At 40.6% G+C, this 26545-nt stretch overlaps 1 protein-coding gene across 1 annotated transcript in view; it reads right to left on the reverse strand.

Annotated features, from left to right (window-relative positions):
* LOC125246290 (tripartite motif-containing protein 16-like) overlaps positions 1-25472 on the reverse strand; it is a 48354-nt gene extending 22882 nt beyond the window's left edge. The window contains exons 1-2 of the mRNA XM_048157234.1: positions 24784-25472; positions 1465-1560 (exon numbers count right to left, since the gene is read on the reverse strand). Of these exons, the coding sequence (XP_048013191.1) occupies positions 1465-1560; positions 24784-25353 (666 nt within the window). The 5' untranslated portion in view covers positions 25354-25472. The remainder of the gene's footprint in view (positions 1-1464; positions 1561-24783) is intronic.
* Positions 25473-26545: the final 1073 nt, after the last annotated feature.

Consider the following 26545-nt stretch of genomic DNA (forward strand, 5'->3'; position numbering starts at 1 on the left):
GTTTAGCTCCAACTTGCCTCAACACGTCTGCCTGGAAGTTTCTAGAATGCCTAATTAGACCTTGATTAGCTGGTTCAGGTGTGTTTAATTAGGGTTGGAGCTAAACTCCGCAGGACAGTGGCCCTCCAGGATCAAGTCTGGAGACCCCTGATTTACATGATCAGCTATAAAACTCTTCTGTCATGTTTTTTTTCTTATTCTACAGGAAGAACATGAACACACTCAGTGAGTTTTTCTGCTTGTTTTTTTAGTGACTTACATTGTAGGAAGTGGTTCCTGGTCCTGGGAACAATGTTGGTGAAAGAGACTGTGGAAATCAACAGACATGAAGAGTGTGATTATCATATCAAGAGAAAATGATCCCTGCATCTGTTGCTAAGATATTTCTAAAATGATCTTCTACATGATATGAGATGATGGAGGATCATTTATGAGAGCAGATGAATCTCCAGGACTTTACCCCTGTCAGAGATCTTCTTCAGCTCCTCTTTGCAGAAATCCTCCAGTTTGTCTCTCAGCTGACGGACAGATTCTCTCACACCATCAAAAGAGGAGAGAGAACTGAAGGGACTGTCATTTACGTCTGTAGATTCAGGAGGAGCTGAGAGAGACTGGAAACTCTACAGAAAACAGAAATCAAAGATCATCACCTCCACACTTCAGACAATAACCACAGTCTCTTTCAGATTTGAGCAGCTCTTGTTGATCTTTAATAACTCTCCTCAATCCAGCACTTTCACAGCATCAGCTTCATACTTCTCATTCATTATATCATGTGAGAGCTATAAGTTCTAGTGTCTGACACTTAAAGAGCATCAATAGAGTCACATGACAGGGTTGATTAGATTTGATCAGGAAAAGCAGTTCATTATTTATAACTTTTGAACAGTTAGTGGCTCTGAAATTCACAAGGACTCTTAGGACACAATGACAAGGTCAGGTTTTGTGTTTTAAATACACTGAAGCATTGATAATATACAGCCTCACTTCCTGTTGCTGGCAAATAGTCTGACTGATGATAATATAATAACCGAACACACAGATCAACACTTCAGTCAACGGCTCATTCTGCTCTCATGAAATGTTTCTCTGCGAGTCTCTTGCTCAAGTCCACTATGATCCTGTTCTTCTAGATTTCTGTTACCTGCAGGAAATGGATGTGATCCTGTGTGTGTGAAAGCTGCTCCAGCTCAGCGTCTCTCCTCCTCAGATCATTGATCTCCTGCTCCAGTCGCTCCAGTCGTCCTTCAGCTCGACTCACTGCAGTCTTTTCCTGATCTCTGATCCGCTGTGTGGCCTCAGAGCGGCATTTCTTAATGCAGCGGATGAGCTCAGTGAAGATCCTCTCACTGTCCTCCACTGCTGTCTGTGCAGAGCGCTGTTAGGACACACATCACAATCACACAGTGGCTTCAGTGAGTCCTGATTGAGACTTCTCAAACTTCTCTTCTTCTCCAGACTCACCTTATGAGACGCCACAGCCTCTCTCAGCTGCTGAAGATCTTTCTCTCTCTGCTGGATCCTCTGCTGGAACGACCTCTGTGTCTCCTTCAGCTGGTGCTAAAGGACAAACCAATAACAGGAGAAACATCACATAAATCATCAAGTAAACAGATATGAATCTAGTATCAGTGAAGTGGTTTTGCATGGTAAAGTTATAGGTTCATTCATTATTTAAATCAATGCCTAGTTTTATATGGATAGTTCACCCAAAAATTTTTTACCCATTTACATACAGCGACATACATAAGAGAACAATCAACATGAGTGCAACAGAATGCAAGTGCCATGTCAAGTCCCAGTTTATCCAGCAAAGTGCTTGTAGCAAGGATTCTTTTTAATAGATTGAGAGAGAGAGAATAGAAATAGAAAAAGTGTTAATATTACTGTGTCAAGTGTTGACGAAAAAGATATGTCTTTAGCAGTTTTTAAAAAATGGCTAGATAGAGCTAGGCAGGTCATTCCACCAGCAGGGAACAGACCAAGAAGAGGTCAGTGAGAGTGATTTTGTGCCCCTTTGGGTTAGCACCACAAGGCGCTGTTCACTTGCAGAACGCAAACTTATGGAGGGCGCATAATTCTGAAGTAGTGAATTTAGGAATAGTGGTGCAGAGCCAGTGATTGTTCTGTCGGCATACATTAGAGCCTTGAAATTGATGCGAGTGGCTATTGGCAGCCAGTGCAAACTGATGAAGAGAGGTGTGACATGCGCTCTCTTCGGTTCATTAAGGTTGGAGCTAAACTCAGCAGGACAGCGGCTCTCTAGGACCAAACTTGCCTACCCCTGAGACAGTGGGTGAAAATGGGCACTGCAACAATGTAAATTATAAGAAAATTAGTTTTTTGAACATTAAATGATGTAAATATATTCTAGTAGACCGCATAACAAAATTATGAACATGTAAATGAGCATAATGGGACCTCTTTAAGTTCATACCTGTTTCTCTGTTCTCTGTGCTGCAGATGATACAGTGTCGTGGTTTTTATGTTCATCCATCGTACAGAGCACACATATACACTTCTGATCAGTGCGGCAGAAAACCTCAAGGATCTTGTCGTGTTTCTGGCAGATCATCTCCTGCAGTCGTCCAGTGGCTTCAGTCAGATTGTGTCTCTTTCCTTTTAACAAACTCTCATGTTGTTCAAGATGATTCTGACAGTAAGACTCCAGACACGCCAGACAGGACTTGATGGCTTTGTGTTTTCTTCCAGTACAGACGTCACACTGCACATCTCCAGCTCCAGCGTAACAGTCAGCAGGAAGTTTAATCTTCTTCAGTTTCTTCACCACTTCAGCCAGCATGGTGTTTAAAGCTAAAGCAGGTCTTGGACTGAAGGTCTGTCTGCACTGAGGGCAGCTGTAGACTCTCATCTGATCCTCCTGATCCCAGCAGTCTGTAATACAGCTCTTACAGTAACTGTGTCCACAGGAAGTGGTCACTGGATCCTTCAGGATATCCTGACACACTGGACACAGGAACTCATCCTGAGAAAATCTGGCTTCTACCATTTTACTGCATGAATACAGAGACACAAACACACAACAGCTCAACTACACTTCAGTTTGTCTGTCTCTGAACTGAGTTTCCTGTTTCCTGCTTCTGTGTTTGAGTGACGTCTGCCATGTGTGTCTGTAAAGTGTCTGTAAACCATGTGTGTCTGTAAAGCAGTGTGATGGTAATAACGGTTCTGTACAAGAAATGATGACTCAGGTACAATAACACTTCAGTACAATGGTATTTATTGGTGTTTATATACACACAGCGCTTGGCTGAAAATATGTCCTTCCACACACAAAGAAAACACTTTTTTAACGACTCTCAGCAGTACCACATTTGTACTTTTGAGCAGGGGTGCTCAACCCACCCTGAATGATGTTGCACTTTCAGCTTATAAAGTGGATGACCATAAATCACTAATTTTAGATCAATTAAAATATTATACATTTATAAGCAGGTGTATTTTTGTTTTGTTTTTTGAAGAAATGTAAATTGCATAGGTTGTATATGTAATGAGAGTAAATTTACTGAAGTGACTGAAAATTAAGTTTGTTCCCCGAGAACTTTGACTCGATGGCAGATGACACTCTGGGGATGACTGATGAAAATGCAGCCAAAGAAGGAGACCCAGATGGAGCCAATGAGTCCACGCGCATCTGATTTTCCTGGAGACCAAAGAGGAGCCATGGCGACGAGCATCCGAGGTGGGACTGAGGATGGAGGCGGAGCTGGAAGGAAGGCGGAGGCAGACAGAGCCGAAGGTGCAGGAGAAACGAGAGAGCCACCACTATTTGGAAAGCCCCTGACTATTTTTTTTTTTTTTTTCAATCTTTATGTAATGATATTTTTGGAACTTTCCATTGTTTATTCTTGTTCCCATACGTTAAACACACATCTTTTGGGTACTTTCCTAGCAGCAGACCTGGTATTTCCCAATGTATTTTAGAGGGGTGGTTCAGTGTTTTTTTTCTAGGCTTGATTGTGTTTTTGGGGCACAGTTTAACATGTCTTAATGCTTTGTTTTTTTTTTTGTTTTGTTTTTTGAAAACGCTATATTTTTCATATATTTTACCTTTATTCTACACCTCTGTTTCCACTGTCATATTAACGGCTCGTTTGACTTCCTGTTTCTAAGAAACCACTGCCTCCGAAATACACAGTGTGCTCAGATTGGTTAGCAGGTTGATAGCTGGCCCAGTGTATCGTGATATCACTGAAGCTTCCGGAAACGCCACACCCCTTGCCATTCGTATTTAGTGCTTCAGGGGAAATGTAAATAATAGCGCTTATATTGCTGTATCAAATTGAGCCGAATCAGACCCAGATGAAGAGGGTCAAGCAGAACCTCAGCAATCACTGTTTTAAAGGATGTTTATAAATGGTATTTCATTTAGTATTTGTGTCAAAGTGTTTAGATGCTGTCACTGCTGTTTTTTAGCTTTCAATATACAGATTTATCCTGATTAAAGCTTTACTGTAGCCGAATACATGAATGAGTAGTCACATTTTTGTAAAGGTAGCGTTTAATTTATAGCATGAACAACTGTTTGTCTATGAACATTTTTTGGAGAAGTAACAGCTATGCAATAGAATTTAGCTAACTGGCTAGAAAAAAAAGAGTTGCTCTTTGTATATGTCCTTGATGCAACCAAAAATAGCAACAGAACTATAAGCTTAAAAGACATGTTCCTAACAATAAAACGTACTTACAGTTTGAAGCCAATAAACAGCAGCTTCTGCTTTTAAAGTGGGAACTGCTTCTTTTAGCAATAGCCTTTGTGCAAATCCAGCATTGAACTCGTGTAGATTCTGAAAGCTGTCTTCAGCGCCGCATCCAGTGTAGAAAATATCACAGATTATAATGGGTTCTATTATCTTTTGACGCATCGCGCTGCTCTCGTCCGGTGTAAACAATACTTCCGCATCCATTATGCTGCGCCACATGGCCTCGCCCACTTTGTTGCGTGTTCCCGGGGGCGTGTTTTGCCAGGTTTATGATGTCACCAACCTGGGAAAAGCTTGTTGTAGTCCAAACTGGTCGTTTTTGTAGGCATTAAACTGCCATAACTTTACAAGACAATATCTCAGTTTGCATTGAACTTTCAGCGCTGTAACTTTGCAGATACTCTTTATGCTCAAGCAGCAACATTACACACTAACTAAAGTTAAAAAAGTGAAATCGCATTGAACCACCCCTTTAATTCTACTATCAATTCTTCAGTGATCAGTAAACGTCTCCAGGATCATCCCCACCCTGACAGCAACATAATATCGGCCCAGATCCGGCCCACATCTGGTCTGTGTGTAATCCACATATATCAGATGTGGGCCGGATCTGGGTCACATTATGATGCTGTCTGGGCAGGTTTTCAAGTTCTTTTTGTGAACTATCTGTCAGTTCGGCAGACGGTTTAAGTACTCTCACTAAGCCTTGAAGCAAGAGACCGGTGATCAATGTCAGCCTGTTTTGCCACAGCACGTCCTTCCCAAGCATTTTTAGCACCGATTCTATCATGCGCAACTGACTGTTCCATCTGGTTGTGCATGCAGTTGTGGGACGAACACCTAATTTGTTGATTTCCTCTGTGATCAGTGTGCTGTTTCTGACTGTTTTGACTACTTTTCCAACCTTGTTGATTACTGAATTGAATCTATTGCATCTTTTATAGACAGTTGGAGTAAGTGGAACAGACATCTCAGGTGAAGACTGTGACCCCTTCAGCTTGTCCAAATATCAACAGCCAATGAGAGTCCATTGCTGTGCTGTAGGAGAGTGTGCAGCTTATCCTCGAACTCGAATAAGGCATGTGGCTTGAGTGTGTCACGGACCATGCTGTAGCAAGGTGGGATGTAGTGCAATATTCACAAAATAACGCATCCCCTCTCTTTCTCCTTTGGTGAGTGGCTCATGGTCCATGTAGACCATTTTAAAGAAGGCCTGGTCCAGTTCACACATCCTCTCCTGTGATATATTTATTTTTGTTGTTTTTTTGTTGAAAGAAGCTTTTAAATCTACTCTTCTCTGCCTCTTTACATGTTTGCTGTGCTTCTTCCTCTGCAAGTAAATATTACACTAAAATTAATTTTGAATAGTAATCAGTAATACAAAATTACAACTGAACAAATTCATTGAGTTGGTGGCTTAGGTCGTTAGAGTTAAGACATTACAGTTAAGGTGGCAATTAAATTAGAATACTGCATTTAATATTTGGAGATAGTTACTGACCTTTAGATTTTTGTTCCATGTGTGCCTTGACACATGTCTTTTCAGATTCCACAACGATCCTTTTGTTGTCGTGATCACCTCCCTGCACTCACTTTCTCCTGCCCCATCTTTATCTTTTAAGATACATTTGTATTTTTGTTCACTTTGTTCAATGTAATATTTAAGATAATCCATTTTTCTTTCAGTGGAGCTTAACTATTCTTAACACATGAATTCGTTCATGCTATAATGCAGTTGCATTATGGGTGGTTAACATGAGTTGTGCATGTGATGGAGCGGTAGTGGAGCACTCTTGGATTGAGAGAAAACCATGACGCCCGACATTAAAAAATTCCACTCCTCGCTCCGGAAAAATCACAGCGCTTCGCTGCTCGCTCCACTCCCACTCCGCTCCACTCCACTCACATACTCTGTTCAGGATACACTCACATAAATGTTACACATAGACGAGAACAGACGAGGAATGAGGGAGAACACAGGGTATAAATGCATTGGGCAAACAAACAAAGCCAGAGCCACACAAGTACATAAGTATACACAGCCTTTGCCATGACACTCAAAATTTGGCTCAGGTGCATCCTGTTTCCACTGATCATTGAGATGTTTCTACAATTTTATTGGAGTCTACCTGTGGTCAATTCAGTTGATTGGACATGATTTGGAAAGGCACATACTTGTCTATATAAGGTCCAACAGTTAACAGTGCATGTCAGAGCACAAACCAAGCCATGAAGTCCAAGGAATTGTATCAGCACAGATCTGGGGAAGGTTACAAAACAATTTCTGCAGCATTGAAGGTCCCAATGAGCACAGTGGCCTCCACTGTAAATGGAAGAAGTTTGGAACCACCAGGGCTCTTCCTAGAGCGGGCTGCCTGGCCAAACTGAGTGATCGGGGAAGAAGGGCCTTAGTCAGGGATGAGACCAAGAACCTGATGGTCACTCTGACAGACCTCCAGCATTTCTCTGGAGAGAGGAGAACCTTCCAGAAGAACAACCATCTCTGCAGCACTCCACCAATCAGGCCTGTATGGTAGAGTGGCCAGACGGAAGCCACTCCTCAGTAAAAGGCATATGACAGCCCACCTGGAGTTTGCCAAAAAGCTCCTGAACGACTCTCAGACCATGAGAAACAAAATCCTCTGGTCTGAGGAAACAAAGATTGAACTCTTTGGCCTGAATAGCAAGCTTCATGTCTTAAGGAAACCAGGCACCGCTCATCACCTGGCCAATACCATCCCTACAGTGAAGCGTGGTGGTGGCAGCATCATGCTCTGGGGATGTTTTTCAGCGGCAGGAACTGGGAGACTAGTCAGGATTGAGGGAAAGATGAATGCAGCAATGTACAGAGACATCCTTGATGAAGACCTTCTCCAGAGTGCTCTGGACCTCAGACTGGGGCAAAGGTCCAGAGCCTAACCCACCCTAACCCTAAACAAACAAACAATAAACAATAAACAAGCACACAGCCAAGATAACAAAGGAGTGACTACAGGACAACTCTGTGATTGTCCTTGAGTGGCCCAGCCAGAGACCAGACTTGAACAAGATTGAACATCTCTGGAGAGATCTGAAAATGGCTGTGCATCGACACTCCCCATCCAACCCGATGGAGCTCGAGAGGTTCTGCAAAGAAGAATGGGAGAAACTGCCCAAAAATAGGTGTGCTAAGCTTGTAGCATCATACTCAAAAAGACTTGAGGCTGTAATTGCTGCCAAAGGTGCTTCAACAAAGTATTGAGCAAAGGCTGTGAATACTTATGTATTCATTCATCTGATGAAGATTTGACTCAATACTTGTTGTTGTTTTATCTTTTCTCACAGTTGTCAGAGCATCAGGGACCGTATTCACAAAACATTTGATCTTACCACTAAGAGTTCTCCTAAATAGCAGTAAAAGTTCTTAGCTAAGAGTTTTCTCTTAAAACCTATTCACAAAGCTGCTGAGACCAACTTTTACTAAGGAATAGAGAGAAGTCTTAAGCTAAGAGTAAGGGCAGGGTTGACCTCGTTGCTATGGAGTATACACACAGTGATTGGCTGATGGGGGAGGAGTCAGCGATTTAATCATAGATATATTGTAGAATGAGGTGTCATGTTTCCATATTAAAATAAAGGTTTTAAAATGCAAATGTTGCCCTATTCAAATAAATATTTTTTAATAAAAATGTTGCCATAGTCAAAATAAAATGTTGCCATATTGTTGCTATAAAGGTTTTAAAATGTAGGCTAAGTGTCACTAATTAAACTAGTACAAACAGTTAATTGTCCGCCTCTTGGATGTCTGCATCTCAAGAGAATGCAGAATTCAAGCGACAAATCATGTTTTATAAACAAAGTTTGGGAGGAACACATTCAACGGTCTTTCTAATCAGCTGGAGAGGAGGAATATATACACAGACAAGAGTCGACTTGCCTAAAGTTACTTCAGCAGTTTTCTGTATCCCTCCGCCACCCCGCTCTTTGGGGATATGGGGAGAACTTAGGGTTTGGGCCAAATTCCAAGCTCGGAGCCCTCAATCCCCTTGGACAGCACACCAAATGCGCTTATTATATATATTTTTTTTACTCTATTAATTTGTAAGTGTGAACTCATGAAAACCACTGCCAGAGGTAATCAGACAATATTTATTTATTTGTTAAAGATTTATTTTTGACATCTCATTGTAGAGCCAAATCTATAAATCAAAATGTATTGCATTTATGAAGAAAAGTTTCAGCACCCAAGGCTTTATCGCTATTGTCTCATTTGGTCTTAGTGACTTAGGAGTCCTCTTGACTACTCCTAGCGTTTCACAGATTTAGGAGCTAGTTTTAGCAATAAATGCTTTGTGAAATACTCTTAGAGCAAAAATTTCCTGACAGTTCCTGACTGACATGCCCATTATTTTAAAGAGTTTCTCCTAAATCGTCAAGTTAGGAGCTACTTTTAGCCTTAAGATGTTTTGTGAATACAGCCCCAGGTCTGTAAATTCAGTCCTGTTCAGGAGAAGGTTTATTTTAAAGCTGCTGTCCGTAAGTTTTGCCTCTTTGTCATCATCTCTGTTTGCAACCGGCAATTGCAGTGATATGCGGAATCAGCACAGCTCCTCAGCGTGGATGAATCTAATGTTTGCTGTCAGTCACCATACCTTTGTGGATACTGTACTTTGGAATCACAGAGCATTAGCCTACAATAAATCACGCTGCCAATGGTGATTAAATCTAATGATTGCTTAGCTCATATCGCATCAAACCGTGCAAATTATTATTATTGTTATACTTTGTTCTCAAATTGTTAATGTTAACAACATCAGCATTGTGTGACTATGTATTTAGTGAGTATTAGCGTTACCTGTAGATTTCAATTTCTGTAGCCACTCCACAGTCCGAAGTCTTTTGCTTTTGACTATGGGTGAATCTCGACTGTCATTTATACCTTTCTGGATTACAATCCGCCATCAAAATGATAAGTTTAATTATTATAGCTGCTGTGAGAAAAGGCTATAAATTATCCATCACATGCCACATAGTCTAGCAGGGCAATACTAACTGAGCTGGGACTCCTTCCTTTCTGTTTACAGATGTTAAGTAATGATGCAAAGATGAATGGCTGCATGCTCGAATTTACAGCAGAAATCCACCAGTATCGATTATTATAAAACATTATTACAAGTTTACTGTTGTGAATTGAGCTAAGTTATGTATTTGTACATCTGGTTATGTACTTGCTCAAAAACTGATTTTGGATCATTTTTAACCAACTGCAGCTTTAAGAGAGATTTCTTTCTCATTAGAAATTTCTTTTCTCATCTGGATTAGATTAGAATAATTGTGCTCATACTTTCACTGATCAAGCGTTCACAGTATGAACTGATGATCTGGGTTTATATATTTTACATTTATTAATAAACTGACATTTAACAATTTTACAACAAATTACATTTTAATGAAAAGTAATTATGCCAGTAATAGTAAAAAATATTTATGTGACACTACAATAAGAACTGAATGACTGAATTCCATCAACACAAACAGAGTTTGAGTAAATCACAGATACACACCGTCACTCATCATGACTCACAAACACACACTGATCTTACTGTCTATATGAGGATTCATTACACACATTTATTCTGACATGTTATTTCACTGACAGAATTTCAGCTGTAGTATTAATGTAATGAAGAGAAAATAAGAGACTCTATAACATCTCACTGTTACTGATTCATCATGAGCTCAAAGTATTATGGGTAGAATCTCTCTACAGTCTATTCTGATTCATCATCACAGTTTCACTGATGATCCAGCACCAACCCAAAACCCAGGATAGAGCGGTTGAGTGAATTTGGTATGGACTGTGTGGATGAGACTCATTGTGTCTCCAGAGACGCTGTAGAAGGACAGAGTTTCTGCACTGTGATCCACATACACTCCTACTCTATAGTGATTCTCCTCATTCACTCCTATTCTACTGTTGATGATGGGCTTTACAGGGAGTTTAGTCTCTACGTTATTGTGTCTGAATGAGTATCTGGAGGAAGAGCAGAACAAATGCCAAGACTGATCATTAGATCCAAACACACACTCTTTTCCCCGTCCCTTCCTGCTGATGCTCTTATATGACACTGATATATACACAAGTCCACTCCACTCAATCTCCCAGTAACAGCGTCCACACACACTCTCTCTACACAACACCTGCCACACATCATCAAATCTGTCTGGATGATCAGGATACGACTGCTCTGTGTTAGTGAATGTAGCCACTCTGTTCCTCTCAGACAGACGGAGGAGTTTATTCACTGTGTCTGGATCCAGAGTGAACTGATGGGAATCTGATGGAGATAAAACACATCACAATCAGGAATCTTTTAATGTATCTGAACTCTTCATGTTCAATATTTCATCAGTGTGTCGGTACAGTTTACCAGATATCCTGTGCAAACCATCATTTATGTGATCAACTAAAAAACTCTTCTGTCATGTTTTCTTTCTCCTTCTACAGGAAGAACATGAACACACTCAGTGAGTTTTTCTGCTTGTTTCCTTAGTGACTTACATTGTAGGAAATCATTCCTGGTCCTGGGAGCAATCTTGGTGAAAGTGACTGTGGAAATCAACAGACATGAAGAGTGTGATTATCATGTCAAGAGAAAATCATCCCTGCATCCGTTCCTAAGACAATTCTAATATGATCTTCTACATGATATGAGATGATGGAGGATCATTTCTGAGAGCAGATGAATCTCCAGGACTTTACCTCTGTCAGAGATCTTCTTGAGCTCCTCTTTGCAGAAATCCTCCAGTTTGTCTCTCAGCTGAAGGACAGATTCTCTCAAAATATCAAAAGAGGAGAGAGAACTGAAGGGATCATCATTTACTTCTGTAGATTCAGGAGGAGCTGAGAGAGACTGGAAACTCTACAGAAAACAGAAATCAAAGCTCATCACCTCCACACTTCAGCCAATAACCTGCACTACTGTCAGATTTGAGCAGTTCTTGTTGATCTTTAGTAACTCTATTCAAAGCGTTAAATATGCTGAAGCATTGCTAATATACAGGTGCTGGTCATATAATTAGAATATTGTGAAAAAGTTCATTTTTTTATTGTAAATTATTTTAAAAAATGAAACTTTCATTTATTCTAGATTCCCTACATGTAAAGTAAAACATTTCAAAAGTTTTTTTTTTTTTTTTTTAAATGTGTTGATTAGAGCGTACAGCCAATGAAAATCCAAAATCCAGTATCTCAAAATATTAGAATATTTACATGTGAGTTTCATTAAATGACCATCCCTACAGTATAAATTCCGGGTATGTCTTGTTCTTTGAAACCACACTAATGGGGAAGACTGCTTACTTGGCAATGGTCCAGGAGACAATCATTGACACCCTCCACAAAGAGAGTAAGTCACAGAAGGTCATTACTGAATGGGGTGGCTGTTTACAGAGTGATGTATCAAAGCATATTAAATGCAAAGTTGACTAGAAGGAAGAAATTGGGTAGGCAAAGGTGCACAAGCAACAGGGATGACCGCAAGCTTGAGAATACTGTCAAGTAAAGCCTATTCAAACACTGGGGAGAGCTTCACAATGAGTCAAATGAAGCCGGAGTCAGCGCATCAAGAGTCACCACACTCAGACATCTTCAGGAAAAGGACTACCAAGTCACTTCTGAAACAGAAACGACATCAGAAGCAAGTCATTTGATGTAATATGTGCTGCCGACCAAGTATTGAGTGCACAAATGAACATACTTTAAAGAACTTGAACTTTTCTGTTTTGAAAATCCATTTTTTGATTGATCTTAGGAAATATTCTAATATTTTGAGTAGGGGTGACCCTGAATAGTCGACGATTCGAATCTTCGATAGGAGGAGCCTGATTCGACTACCAATCTCACAGTCGAATCGTCGCAGAGGTGTTATGAGAAGAGATATGGGGGTGCTCAATATCTGATTTTACATAGACATACTGGTTCTTTCCCAATAGGTTAATATACAGCCTATTATGTTAATACTATAAATAAAAATGTGAAAAGAAAGAAGCTTTTAATAAATATTTTTAATGTGCGTGAATAAATCCAACCTGTGACCGATTTAAGTTTCACTTCCATCATCCATGACCGGCAGAGGAGCATCTTTGCGGCAGGGATTAAATCTTTAACAATGTCTGGGATAAAGTGTACAATTGGATGCACTTTGAAATGGTAAAAGATGATCCAAAAAACGTATGATGCAAGTTGTGCCAACAGCTAATGTCCTGTAACTCAACAATGACAAACACTGCGGCGCGCTTCTGCCGGCCAACGAGCTGACTATAGCGCGCTATTTGAAAAGACTCAAACGGACACAGGCAGATCGCGTGAAAGACTGGATTTTTCTCTCTCAATCAGGTAGGGTAGCTAGGCTACAAATGATTTCAAACTATTTTAGACGGATGTAATTTGATTTTTGAATGTTTAGCTAAAAAGACTGCCACTCCAGTTCAGCGTTTATTGTCTCTGCAGTTAAAAAGACAAAGTTGACAATTCTGGCTATACTTTCGTTATTTTAATAATTTCTTTAATTTTAATTTATTTATTGATCACTCTGGGTTATCTAATTTAATTATTTGTGGCTTGTGTTCTGAATAGCCTATATGTTCCCCTGCACTTCAGGCATTTTGCAGTTTGACTCGATCATATTTCTGTTCTAATTCAATTCTGTAAATTAATGTTTGATTAAAAAAAAAATATATATATATCATTTTTTTATTAAATGAATTAAATTTTTTGGTGCATCAATGTTGCGCTGTAGAGTTAAAGCTTGCTTGCACAGACAGTTTAGCCGATGTAATTTGATTTGCCGACATATGAAATGTATATCTGCAGTGTGGCCTTTCTGCAGTTATTTTTATATATATTTTAAGGTTTATTGATCCAAAATGTTTTTATTCGTTTTCTTCTATATCTTTGTGTGGTGTTCTGTACATCGTGGCTGTGAATGTTTATCCACATTGCCTTTCATTTGTTTAAAAAAATATAAAATCATTGTCAGTTTCGTCTATCACTTGACAGGCAGTTTGGTCAGTTTAATAGAAAGACGTTTCTCTGTGCTGTGTGTGAAATAAAATAAAAGTTGTCTTAAGCCGCGCCCGTGTGCTGCCTTTCTGCTAGTGAATTTAGGGGAGTATTCTAACACTGTTGTGTGAAAAAAGACATCAAAAATTAAATATTTATTGTGCACTTTAGTTAGATTCATTGAATAAAATGTGAGTTTTTACAAGTGTGCCGAAATCATTGAGCTTGCGCTGCTCTGACTGACAGCTGCTGTGATTACAAAGTGCAGTGATCGCTTTCTGTTTAAGTCAATCACATGTGTAAGGCTTGATTTTCCTGCTAAACGAAAACTGAGGTCAAGCTTCCTGCAATAAAGCGTATCTGGAGAGAAGATCTTAAAAGAATAGCATAGGTCAACGCCTTGCCCCCACACATCTACAGTATGCAACCCCCCCCCCACACACACACACACACACAAACTCTCCTTCCCCCTGCCTCAAGTCACTGAAAGTTTATATTCCATGTATAATGTAACTTGTATATATATTGTTTTTCCCTTTCATGTTTGGTATCATTTAAATTGTCTCAGTGCGATAGGTAAAATGGTCTCAATTTCACAGCAGTCAATGGTATTATGAAGAAGATTGAAAACTTAGGAAAATTCGGTCCTCTTTTGGGTGGTGCCTTTTGTGAAAACCCATTCCTCTCTCCCCCAAAACAGGTGTTGGTGTAGTAAATATTTACAACCCTTTTGTTCTGGTCTGGTATAAAAGGTAAAGTGCAAAGCAGTCAGGTGGGACCTTCTGTAACCAGAACCCCCATACAGAGATGGGTGAATGTCTGAAGATATTCACACTTCACTGTGTGTATATGCATTTCTTTGAGTAATCGATGTTATGCATTTAACATTTCTGAATTGGCTTCTAATTGTCTAATTGTAATGTAATTGGCATGATCCATTTTTACTTGACAAATAAAATGTTATATTTGATTTACTCTGGATTCTTCTGAAATCATTATGACCGGTAGATTATCGGAGTCTGTTATTTCCGTAAATCTGCGTCAGGGCAGGTCAAACTAGAGAGCCCCATGAAAGGAGCATGTGGGCACATCATGGGACTCTTTGAGTTTGTCTGTTATTGACTTAGCAAGTTGCAGTATCGTGACTAAGAAAACTGTATTTTTGTATGAACAAGCATGTGGCGGTTCGGCTCAAATGCATTAGTAAACTCTGCACCCTCTGACTAAGAATCATAAACTGGCGAATTTATGTTCGTGAGAACGCAGCCGGCTGATGCAAAATTCTCTAAGCGATAATGGCACCATAATGAAAGAATAACTGAAAATAAGAGATACCCAGAATAATCAAATATCTAAATTAATAAATAACAAATGATTAATTTCTAATTGGAAACACAACCTAAGAGTAATAATCATTTGAAATTGGAGTCAGATTAAACGAGTTAAATTAAGTGAACATTCAGAGACGCTGAAAAGGCATACACGCGTTAACCTTCGCCCGGGCGTGTCGGATTCCGTTTTTGGGCCGATGCAGGGTTCCCTTACGCATGAAAAGTTATTGTTTTTCATGAGAGTGAGTTTTGTGAGTATATCATTCTTCACATTGACAAAATGTATTTTTAAACCTAGCTATTTTATAATGTTTATTATTTATTCAAAAGGTGAAATTTAAGTGAAAAACTATTACAAGAAATGGCAAATATATGCACAAATAAATGCTGCTCTGCCACCACCTGCTGGTTATATTGGTAATTAATGTCAAGGTAAATAATTTTTTATAGATTAAAATAGGTTTTAAAATATGCAAACTGGCAATGTTAAAGCCCTTAAAACACTATTGCTCTCGACTATTTAAATAAAGTGACAGTTAAAGGAATAGACTTGGCCTGAAAAAAAATTCAGAAGAATTTTTTTTCACTTTAATCCAAGCATTTGTAAGAGCGTCTCTCTCTAGAGATGATCATATGAGAGTCTGACTGATGATTATATAATAACTGAACACACAGATCAACACTTCGTCTCATTCTGCTCTGATGAAATGTTTCTCTGTGAGTCTCTTGCTCAAGTCCACTATGATCCTGTTCTCCTAGATCTCTGTTACCTGCAGGAAATGGATGTGGTCCTGTGTGTGTGAAAGCTGCTCCAGCTCAGCGCCTCTCCTCCTCAGATCATTGATCTCCTGCTCCAGACGCTCCAGACGCCCTTCAGCTTGACTCACTGCGGTCTTTTCCTGATCTCTGATCCGCTGTGTGGCCTCAGAGCGGCTTCTCTCAATGGAGTGGATGAGCTCAGTGAAGATCCTCTCACTGTCCTCCACTGCTGTCTGTGCAGAGCGCTGTTAGGACACACATCACAATCACACAGTGACTTCAGTGAGTCCTGACTGAGACTTCTCAAACTTCTCTTCTTCTCCAGACTCACCTTATGAGACTCCACAGCCTCTCTCAGCTGCTGAAGAGCTTTCTCTCTCTGCTGGATCTTCTGCTGGAATGACCTCTGTGTCTCCTTCAGCTGGTGCTAAAGGACAAACCAATAACAGGAGAAACATCACATGAATCATCAAGTAAACAGATATGAATCCAGTATCAGTGAAGTGGTGAGACTGAGGGGTTAAAGATCTTGTAGGGTAAGTTTATAGGTTCAATCATAAGCGTTAGCATTATTTGATCAATGTCTATCAATGTCTTTTTTTGAATGGGATTTTGTTTAAATGGCTGAAATGAGGTTTGTGGAGAACACAAGCTCAAGACACTTTCACATTTTATTCAACAACATAAAATACAACAGTATTACCCCACTCGTGATTTTTTGAAGATGTATCATGACTTGAAAAAGGTGACTGCTAACAAGTGGCTAAATGGGACTACAGAGGCTGTTGGGGAGATTAAACATCATCACGTCAAACAGGTAAACTCAGTCCGCATTTACTGCCTCATTATTTTAAAAAGTGTGCTCATATGAACTATTCTAACTCAAACATTCGGGGAAAATGTTTTTAGGGGTTGAGGGTTGGGGTTGAGGAGATCCTCGAAGTATTCCTTCCACCGTCCAACGATGTCCCCAGTTGAGGTCAAAAGCTGCCCACCCCCACTGTAAACAGTGTTGGCAGGGCACTGCTTCCCCCTCCTGAGGCACCGGATGGTTTGCCAGAATCTCCTCGAGGCCGACCGATAGTCCTTCTCCATGGCCTCACCAAACTCCTCCCAGACCCAAGTTTTTGCCTCCACAACTATCCGGGCTGCAGTCCGCTTGGCCTGCCAGTACCCGTCAGCTGCCTCAGGAGTCCCACAAGCCAGCCAGGCTCGATAGGACTCCTTCTTCAGCTTGACAGCATCCCTTACTTCCGGTGTCCACCACTGGGTTCGGGGATTGCTGCCACGACAGGCACCAGAGACCTTACGGCCACAGCTCCGAGCGACCGTGTCGACAATGGAGGCGGAGAACATGGTCCACTCAGACTCTATGTCTCCAGCCTCCCTCGGGATCTGATTGAAGCTCTGCCGGAGGTGGGAGTTGAAGATCTCTCTGTCAGGGGGCTCGGCCAAACATTCCCAACAGACCCTCACAGTACATTTGGGTCTGCCAAGTCTGTCCAGCTTCCTTCCTCGCCATCGGATCCAACTCACCACCAGGTGGTGATCAGTTGACAGCTCCACTCCTCTCTTCACCCAAGTGTCCAAGACATACGGCCCTCCTCAAACCGTCACCTTAACGTGGTGGAGGGATTTAAATGCCTGAATGATCCTAGGAGCTATGTTGTCGGGGGCTATATGCCCCTGGTAGGGTCTCCCAAGGCAAACAGCCAAAACTACTCTGGAGGTGCCCGCGGTGAAAGGTGGCGGGCCGGTGTGGGCTTGCTCATAGCCCCCCAGCTTAGCCGCCATGTTTAGGAGTTTACCCTGGTGAACGAGAGGGTCGCTTCCCTGCACCTGTGGGCCGGGGATAGGTCTCTCACTGTCGTTTGTGCCTATGGGCCAGATCAATCAAAAGCTTTACACTAACGATTAGGAAAAAGAATAGTACAGCAACTTATTCTGCCAATAATTGATTATGGGGATGTAATCTATCAAAATGCAATATAGTTATAGGTCTTAAACCTATAACTGTATTAACCAACTCACTATGCAGATTTGTTTTAAAATGTCATTACAACACTCATCACTGCTTAATGTATAACTCTCTTAATTGGCTGCAGCCGAAAGAAAGGAGAACATTCCATTGGTTAATCTTAACCTTTAAGTGCATTTATAATGATTTTCCTTATTATCTGAAACAATACCTGGTACCATTTAGGTCTTCACGTGCTCTTAGAAATTTAACATCTCCTTTCTTTTGAGTTCCTTCAGTTAAAAGAGAAACTGGAAAGAAGGCCTTTTGCTTTAAGGCTCCGTCAGATTGGAATAACTTGCCTGCTCTTGGTTCTATAACGACACTACAACTGTATAAATCTTCATTATACTTCTATTTAAATACGCCTTGCACTTGCTATTGATGTACCATATTATAAATGTTATTAATATTATTATTCCCATGTTTGGTATTCCTACTACAGATGAATGTCTATCTTGTATATGTTTCAGAAGTATTTATATGTTATATTAATTTATGCCAAATAACATAATATGAATTATGTGAAATCTTACAAAGGACAGTGACTTAATGTTAAAGGGTTAGTTCACCCAAAAATGAAAATTATGTCATTAATGACTCACCCTCATGTCGTTCCACACCCGTAAGACCTCCATTCATCTTCAGAACACAGTTTAAGATATTTTAGATTTAGTCCAAAAGCTTTCTGTCCCTCCATTGAAAGTGTAGGTACGGTGCACTGTCCATGTCCAGAAAGGTAATAAAAACATCATCAAAGTAGTCCATGTGACATCAGTGGCTTAGTCAGAAGTTTTTGAAGCATCTAAAATACATTTTGGTCGAAAAATAACAAAAAATACGACTTTATTCAGCATTGTCTTCTCTTCCGAGTCTGTGTATATCCACAGTGACGCTGCTTCTTTGTAGCATATGCACACGTATCAGGATAATCAATAAACTTTGGAATGTTCAGAACGCTTTTAGCATTGATGCAAGTACCGTTTCTGAATCTTAGATAATGAAACTGATTTCTGTGCTGGCTTTCAAGGACTGTTAGGTTTTGCTATTTGCCTTCTCTCTTTCCTTCCTTTCCTGTCTCTACATTCCCTTTTTGTATATATTTGTATATTCTGTATTTAGACGTATAACCTCTGTAGTCGTAGTTTGCATATATTAAATACATTATATCCATGCTCTTTGTTCTCTTGCTCATTCAACAAAGACCAGGTCACTTTAACATTTCGATCCTATATCCTTGCTTTACGTTTGGATGCTAGAATAGGAAGTCTTTTTCGTGGCCAGAGAACAGACCTTCCTTTTTATAACATTCTGAGGAGCTATAGTTTGCCGGACAAACGAACAGTTTCTCTAAATAATTATTAAACCAGAACTAATCATATATATAATTGATTACAATTCGTTGTAATTAATTCACCATATATGGTTAATTCCCCCTTGGGTCGGTATGTGCATAATAATTCATAAAGCTTTATGAATTATTATATTCATATTCCACTAGGGGTGTGACGAGATCTCGTGGCACGAGATCTCGCGAGACTAAAACGTGACGAGATTTCTCGTCGAGGTGAAAAGTAGTCTCGTCGTGCTATCAGCATGATGGCGTGTGAGGGTGAAATTAGTATTGAAGATGCCCCCGTCACTTTCAAATCGTTTGTGTGGAAACATTTTGGGTTTCCTGTAGAAATAATAAACGGCGAAAGAATAACACACAAGACACAAACAATATGTAAACATTGTAAGAAAACTATGCCGTACACCTCGGCTAACACGAGCACTATGCAAAAACACATGCAGACCAACCACGGCTCTCTATTAAAACCATCCGCGCTTGAGAAGAGAACACTGAAAGGGCAAACAACGCTAAATCCCTTTGCAGCTCTTCCACCGTCAAGTGCAAGAGCCACGGCAATAACGAGAGACATCGGCGTTTTCATTGCAGCTGATTTAAGGCCTTTTTCTGTGGTGGAAAATCTGGGATTTCGGCGACTCCTCCACACACTGGAACCGAGGTACACTATCCCGTCACGTGCACATTTTTCTCGCACGGTGGTCCCAAACCTATACGACGAGTCCAAGGCCAAGGTTGTACAGACTCTTAAAGAGGCAGAAAGCATCGCTATTACTGCTGACGGTTGGACTTCTAGGTGTACGCAGAGCTATATAACGGTTACAGCCCACACAATCAATAGTGACTGGGAAATGGTCAACTTTGTACTGCAGACTCGACCACTTTTTGAGTCCCATACAGGGGCAAACATAGCTGAAGTTTTACAAGCAACTATCACTGACTGGGAGCTTCAAAAACCAAACCATCGCATCGCTATTGTGACAGACAATGCGCGTAATATGGATGTGGCTGTGCGTGAGGCAGGATTGGAGCCGCATATCAAGTGCTTTGCGCACACGATAAACCTGGCTACTCAGGCTGGCCTCGGTGTTGCGCGTGTCACTCGTTTGCTTGGGCGGGTGAGACGCGTAACAGCTTTTTTCACCAGAGTTCAACAGCTGCTGCGATACTGATGTCCAAGCAACAGATGCTACAACTGCCACCCCACAAATTAATCATGGACGTTACCACGCGATGGAACAGCACATTGGATATGCTGGTTCGTTACCTGGAGCAGCAACCTGCCATATCAGCAGCTCTCACCTGCCCTGAGATAAGACAAAATGCACGAACCATTGATACACTGGACAGCTGCGATATCACTAATGCAGAAGACCTTGTGAAGCTGCTGAATCCTTTGAAAACAGCCACCACAGTCTTATGTGAAGAGAAGAGCCCCACAGTATCTCTCATTGTGCCACTGAAGAGCATGATTGAACAGAGCATGGCACCAAATGACGATGATTCCTTTGCCATGGCCGAAACAAAGAGAGCAATCCTCAGTAATATTTCAGGAAGATACAGTGGGGATGCATACAACTATCTGCTAGAAAGCACTGCGCTGGACCCAAGATTCCAGGCTCTACCGCAGCTAGACCATAACCAACGTGAGTCTGTCTTCCTGAGGATACAGAAAAAGACGGAACTGCAAAATCAGGTATAAATCAATTTGCTTTCTTCTTTTTGTGAGTGTGAAAGTGTGTGAAAAAAGTGTTTTCTCCCCCAGTATTTATGTTCCTCATTACCAACAGAATTTTTAAAATGGATTCATGCAGTGTTTGTGTGCATGTTAGAAACATGACATCATCAGTGTGTTTGTGTTAAGAGGGAGAGGGGGTCTGCTTTGCTGCTTAAGTTTAAATCCAGTGTTTCTGCTTTTTAAAGACCACAGCCAAGGAGAGGAGAGAAGAGGCAGCATCTCACTGTCCCACAGATCGGGGAGAGGGCGCTCAAGGAGTTGAGTCAGAAGAGACAGAACCTGCTTCCAAGAAGACAGCACTTGAGGCTCTACTAGGGGACTCTTTCTCTAAGACAAAACAGTCCAGCAGAGGGATTGAGACAGAAATTGATCTCTATAGAAGAGAGGCCTCTATCCCACTCAGTTGCTGCCCACTGAAGTGGTGGAGAGAAAACAGCTGTAAATATCCTTTGCTGTCTCCACTTGCCAAAGCATACCTTTCGGTCCCTGCTACCTCTGTTCCAAGTGAGCGTGTCTTTTCAACTGCAGGGGACATAGTTACTGCTCAAAGGCCTCAACTGCTGCCAGAAATGGTTGACATGCTTATATTCTTGAAAAAGAACATGACCATATCTGTGTAGTTCATTTCATCTCTTTTTCATGCTTGAAAAACTACAACTACAACAATTTGGTCAGTTTCTGTTTGCACTTTTAGTTTTGAGAGAGCACTTTTTTGTAATGGTTAGGTTACACTTACTGTTTACACTTAAAGTGTTATTTGAATTTTTTATTTATATGTTTGTTTTATTTATACTGTTTAATTTATGTTCAATCTGTAGAAAGAAGTTCAGTGAGATTTCTCATGTGAAATTATACAGGGCAGAAAACAATTGGTTGATTTTGTGGAAAAACATTTAGCAGTGTTTGCATGTTGTTTTACTGCAAATAATTTGTTAAAATAGAAGTAAAATGACATGCATTACAGGTTGATTTCAAAATGCACCAACATTTTTGCATTTTATGACTTTCAGTTGAATAAAAGACTATTTTCCCTTCATACATTTCATTATTGAGGATTTCTTAAAAATACTATAAAAATCTCGTCTCGTGAACCCAATCTCGTGTCTCGTCTCGTCTCGTGGGAAAAGGGTCTCGTCACACCCCTATATTCCACCCATAAATTGATTAATAACTGTACAAACCGTTACATCTTCTTCTACGGCGGTTGGCATCCAGCTTATTGGTGCATTACCGCCCCCTTCTGCTCCGGACTGTGACGCAATTAGGACATCCGCGACATGCACACCTACGCACCATTTTAAAAAATATAGCAATACCAAAATACAAACAATGTAGAATAGCTTGAATACAGCGTGCGTCTCCCTCAGACTGTAAACGAAGCTCGGGCGCACTACATAACACGTCATCAGCGTCACTGTCCGGAGCAGAAGGGGGCGGTAATGCACCAATAAGCTGGATGCCAACCACCGTAGAAGAAGAAGAAGCAGCGTCACTGTGGATATACACAGACCCGGAAGAGAAGACAATGCTGAATAAAATAGTAGTTTTTGTTATTTTTGGACCAAAATGTATTTTAGATGCTTCAAAAACTTCTAACTAACCCACTGATGTCACATGGACTACTTTGATGATGTTTTTATTACCTTTCTGGACATGGACAGTGCACCGTACCTACACTTTCAATGGAGGGACAGAAAGCTTTTGGACTAAATCTAAAATATCTTAAACTGTGTTCCGAAGATGAACCGAGGTCTTACGGGTTTGGAACGACATGAGGGTGAGTCATTAATGACATAATTTTCATTTTTGGGTGAACTAACCCTTTAATCTAATGAAAAAGAGATTATGTCACCATTAAAAGGTGAGGATTCTGAGGGAACAGGTTTGGGGACGTGTTAAGCAGGACAATTGTTAATCATTTATTGGGTATGTGTTATTGTTATGTGTTTGTTGTATAATGTGGGATGTATTGTGATGTTGTACATGTAACAGCCATCCTTGTGCTTTAGGACCCCCTCGAAAAAGAGATGGATCATCTCAAGGGGCTATCCTTGAATAAATAAATAAATAAATAAATAAGGGTGTTCATCAGTACACGTGGCACCAGGACACCCTAGGCCGGAGGTTGATGATCGACTGATAGATTTCAAATGTTTATTTCTTTTAATTTTGATAATTATAACTGACAACTAAGTAAAATCCTAAATTCAGTATCTCAGAAAATTATAATATTACTTAAGACCAATACAAAGAAAGGATTTTTAGAAATCTTGGCCAACTGAAAAGTATAAACATGAAAAGTATGAGCATGTACAGCACTCAATACTTAGTTGGGGCTCCTTTTTCCTGTATTACTGCAGCAATGCGGGGTGGCATGGAGTCGATCAGTCTGTGGCACTGCTCAGGTGTTATGAGAGCCCAGGTTGCTCTGATAGTGGCCTTCAGCTCTTCTGCATTGTTGGGTCTGACATATCGCATCTTCCTCTTCACAATACCCCATAGATTTTCTATGGGGTTAAGGTCAGGCGAGTTTTCTGGCCAATTAAGAACAGGGATACCATGGTCCTTAAACCAGGTACTGGTAGCTTTGGCACTGTGTGCAGGTGTCAAGTCCTGTTGGAAAATGAAATCTGCATCTCCATAAAGTTGGTCAGCAGCAGGAAGCATGAAGTGCTCTAAAACTTCCTGGTATACGGCTGCGTTGACCTTGGACCTCAGAAAACACAGTGGACCAACACCAGCAGGTGACATGGCACCCCAAACAATCACTGACTGTGGAAACTTTACACTGGACCTCAAGTAATGTGGATTGTGTGCCTCTCCTCTCTTCCTCCAGACTCTAGGACCCTGATTTCGAAAGGAAATGCAAAATTTACTTTCATCAGAGAACATAACTTTGGACCACTCAGCAGCAGTCCAGTCCGTTTTGTCTTTAGCCCAGGCGAGATGCTTCTGACGCTATCTGTTGTTCAAGAGTGGTTTGACACAAGGAATGCGACAGCTGAAACCCATGTCTTGCATACGTCTGTGCGTAGTGGTTCTTGAAGCACTGACTCCAGCTGCAGTCCACTCTTTGTGAATCTGCCCCACATTTTTGAATGGGTTTTGTTTCACAATCCTCTCCAGGGTGTGGTTATCCCTATTGCTTGTACACTTTTTTCTACCACATATTTTCCTTCCCTTCGCCTCTCTATTAAGGTGCTTGGACACAGAGCTCTGTGAACAGCCAGCCTCTTTTGCAATGACCTTTTGTGTCTTACCCTTCTTGTGCAAGGTGTCAATGGTCATCTTTTGGACAACTGTCAAGTCAGCAGTCTTCCCCATGATTGTGTAGCCTAACTAGACTGAGAGACCATTTAAAGGCCTTTGCAGGTGTTTTGAGTTAATTAGCTGATTAGAGTGTGGCACCAGGTGTCTTCAATATTGAACCTTTTCACAATATTCTAATTTTCTGAGATACTGAATTTGGGATTTTCCTTAGTTGTCAGTTATAATCATCAAAATTAAAAGAAATAAACATTTGAAATATATCAGTCTGAATATAATATATATATATATTATAGTCTGAATATAATGAGTCTGAATGTTATAGTCTGAATATAATGAATGAATATAATGTACAAGTTTCACTTTTTGAATGGAATTAGTGAAATAAATCAACTTTTTGATGATATTCTAATTATATGACCAGCACCTGTAAAACAGTGTTCAGATAGAGGGTGAAAACAGACATTAAATGAAATAAATGTATTCTACTAGACCCCATACACAAAATTATGAACCTGTAAATGAGCATTATGAGACCTCTTTAAGTTCATACCTGTTTCTCTGTCCTCTGTGCTGCAGCTGATACAGTAATGTGGTTTTTATGTTCATCCATACACAGCACACATATACACTTCTGATCAGTGCGGCAGAAAACCTCAAGGATCTTGTCGTGTTTCTGGCAGATCATCTCCTGCAGTCGTCCAGTGGCATCAGTCAGATTGTGTCTCTTTCCTTTAAACCAACTCTCATGTTGTTCAAGGTGATTCTGACAGTAAGAGTTCAGACACATCAGACAGGACTTGATGGCTTTGTGTTTTCTTCCAGTACAGACATCACACTGCACATCTCCAGCTCCAGCGTAACAGTCAGCAGGAAGTTTAATCTTCTTCAGTTTCTCCACCACTTCAGCCAGCATGGTGTTTTTAGCTAAAGCAGGTCTTGGACTGAAGGTCTGTCTGCACTGAGGGCAGCTGTAGACTCTCATCTGATCCTCCTGATCCCAGCAGCCTGTAATACAGCTCTTGCAGTAACTGTGTCCACAGGGAATGGCCACTGGATCCTTCAGGAGATCCAGACACACTGGACACAGGAACTCATCCTGAGAAATTCTGGCTTCTGCCATTTTACAGCATGAATACAGAGACACAAACACACAACAGCTCAACTACACTTCAGTTTCTCTTTCTCTAAACTGTGGAAATGTGATTCCTGTTTCCTGGTCCTGTGTTTGAGTGACGTGTGCAAAACAGGCGTGTCTGTAAAGCAAATACCTCATTCCTTGTCCTAAAGAGCCTCATTTCTGCTAAGTTTTTAGTTTCCATGTGCATTCCTACACACATTGTGTTTAATCAGTGAAAGCGACTCGGCAGTCCACTAGCTTCTTGCTGTTGCTATGGCAATATCAGCTGCTTTGTTTTAAAAAAACGTACATTAAAGCTGAAATCCACCCTGAATGATGACAACACAGAATAACGTACAATCACTAGTGATCATCAAATCCTTTTAACGGTTTATAATACAGACTTTGTGTTTAAGTCTTCCACTTATTTTTTCACAAAATCTTTGCTCTCTAGAAACCCAGTCAGTTTGGGTTGAAATTCTTTGAAGTTCAAGTATTACAAGCATTATAAACATTGAATGTTTTCAATGTAAACTGTTTTTGCAGTTTTGTCTTATCTTAATGTCCGTTAAAGCAAGACTATGTAAACAAAAAAACAGCCACTGTGTTCAAAAGTGGCAATTATAGGATAACAGACATGGCAATGCTTCATGTTCTATAAGATCATTATGTTTGTAGCATGATCCAGGGCCCAGGGGATTAAAACGTACAATATATATTTTTAGACCTAGTGGAGTTATAGTTACTAATAATAGTAATAGTTTACTGTAGGTGTCATAAAACTGATGACTTAATTTGAGAAATTTAAAATGAGATTCGCCGATTTTGGCTGTGTAAGATGTGATGGATTCTGATATCTGTGCTTTGGTCCAGTTGGCATTTTCACAGCAAAATGGCGGCCACGTTACCGAAGCGCCACATTGTGGCTGTTACCAAAAAAGCATCAGTGTTTTGCCTCTTGAAACTTCCTGTTATATGGCTGCGTTGACCTTGGACCTCAGAAAACACAGTGGACACCAGCAGATGACATGGCACCCCAAACCATCACTGACTGTGGGAACTTTAAACTGGACCTCAAGCAACATGGATTGTGTGCCTCTCCTCTCTTCCTCCAGACTCTGGGACCCTGATTTCCAAAGGAAATGCAAAATTTACTTTCATCAGAGAATATAACTTTGGACCACTCAGCAGCAGT

The sequence above is a fragment of the Megalobrama amblycephala genome, linkage group LG14, assembly GCF_018812025.1.
Source record: "Megalobrama amblycephala isolate DHTTF-2021 linkage group LG14, ASM1881202v1, whole genome shotgun sequence".
In the NCBI taxonomy this organism is placed as follows: Eukaryota; Metazoa; Chordata; class Actinopteri; order Cypriniformes; family Xenocyprididae; genus Megalobrama; species Megalobrama amblycephala.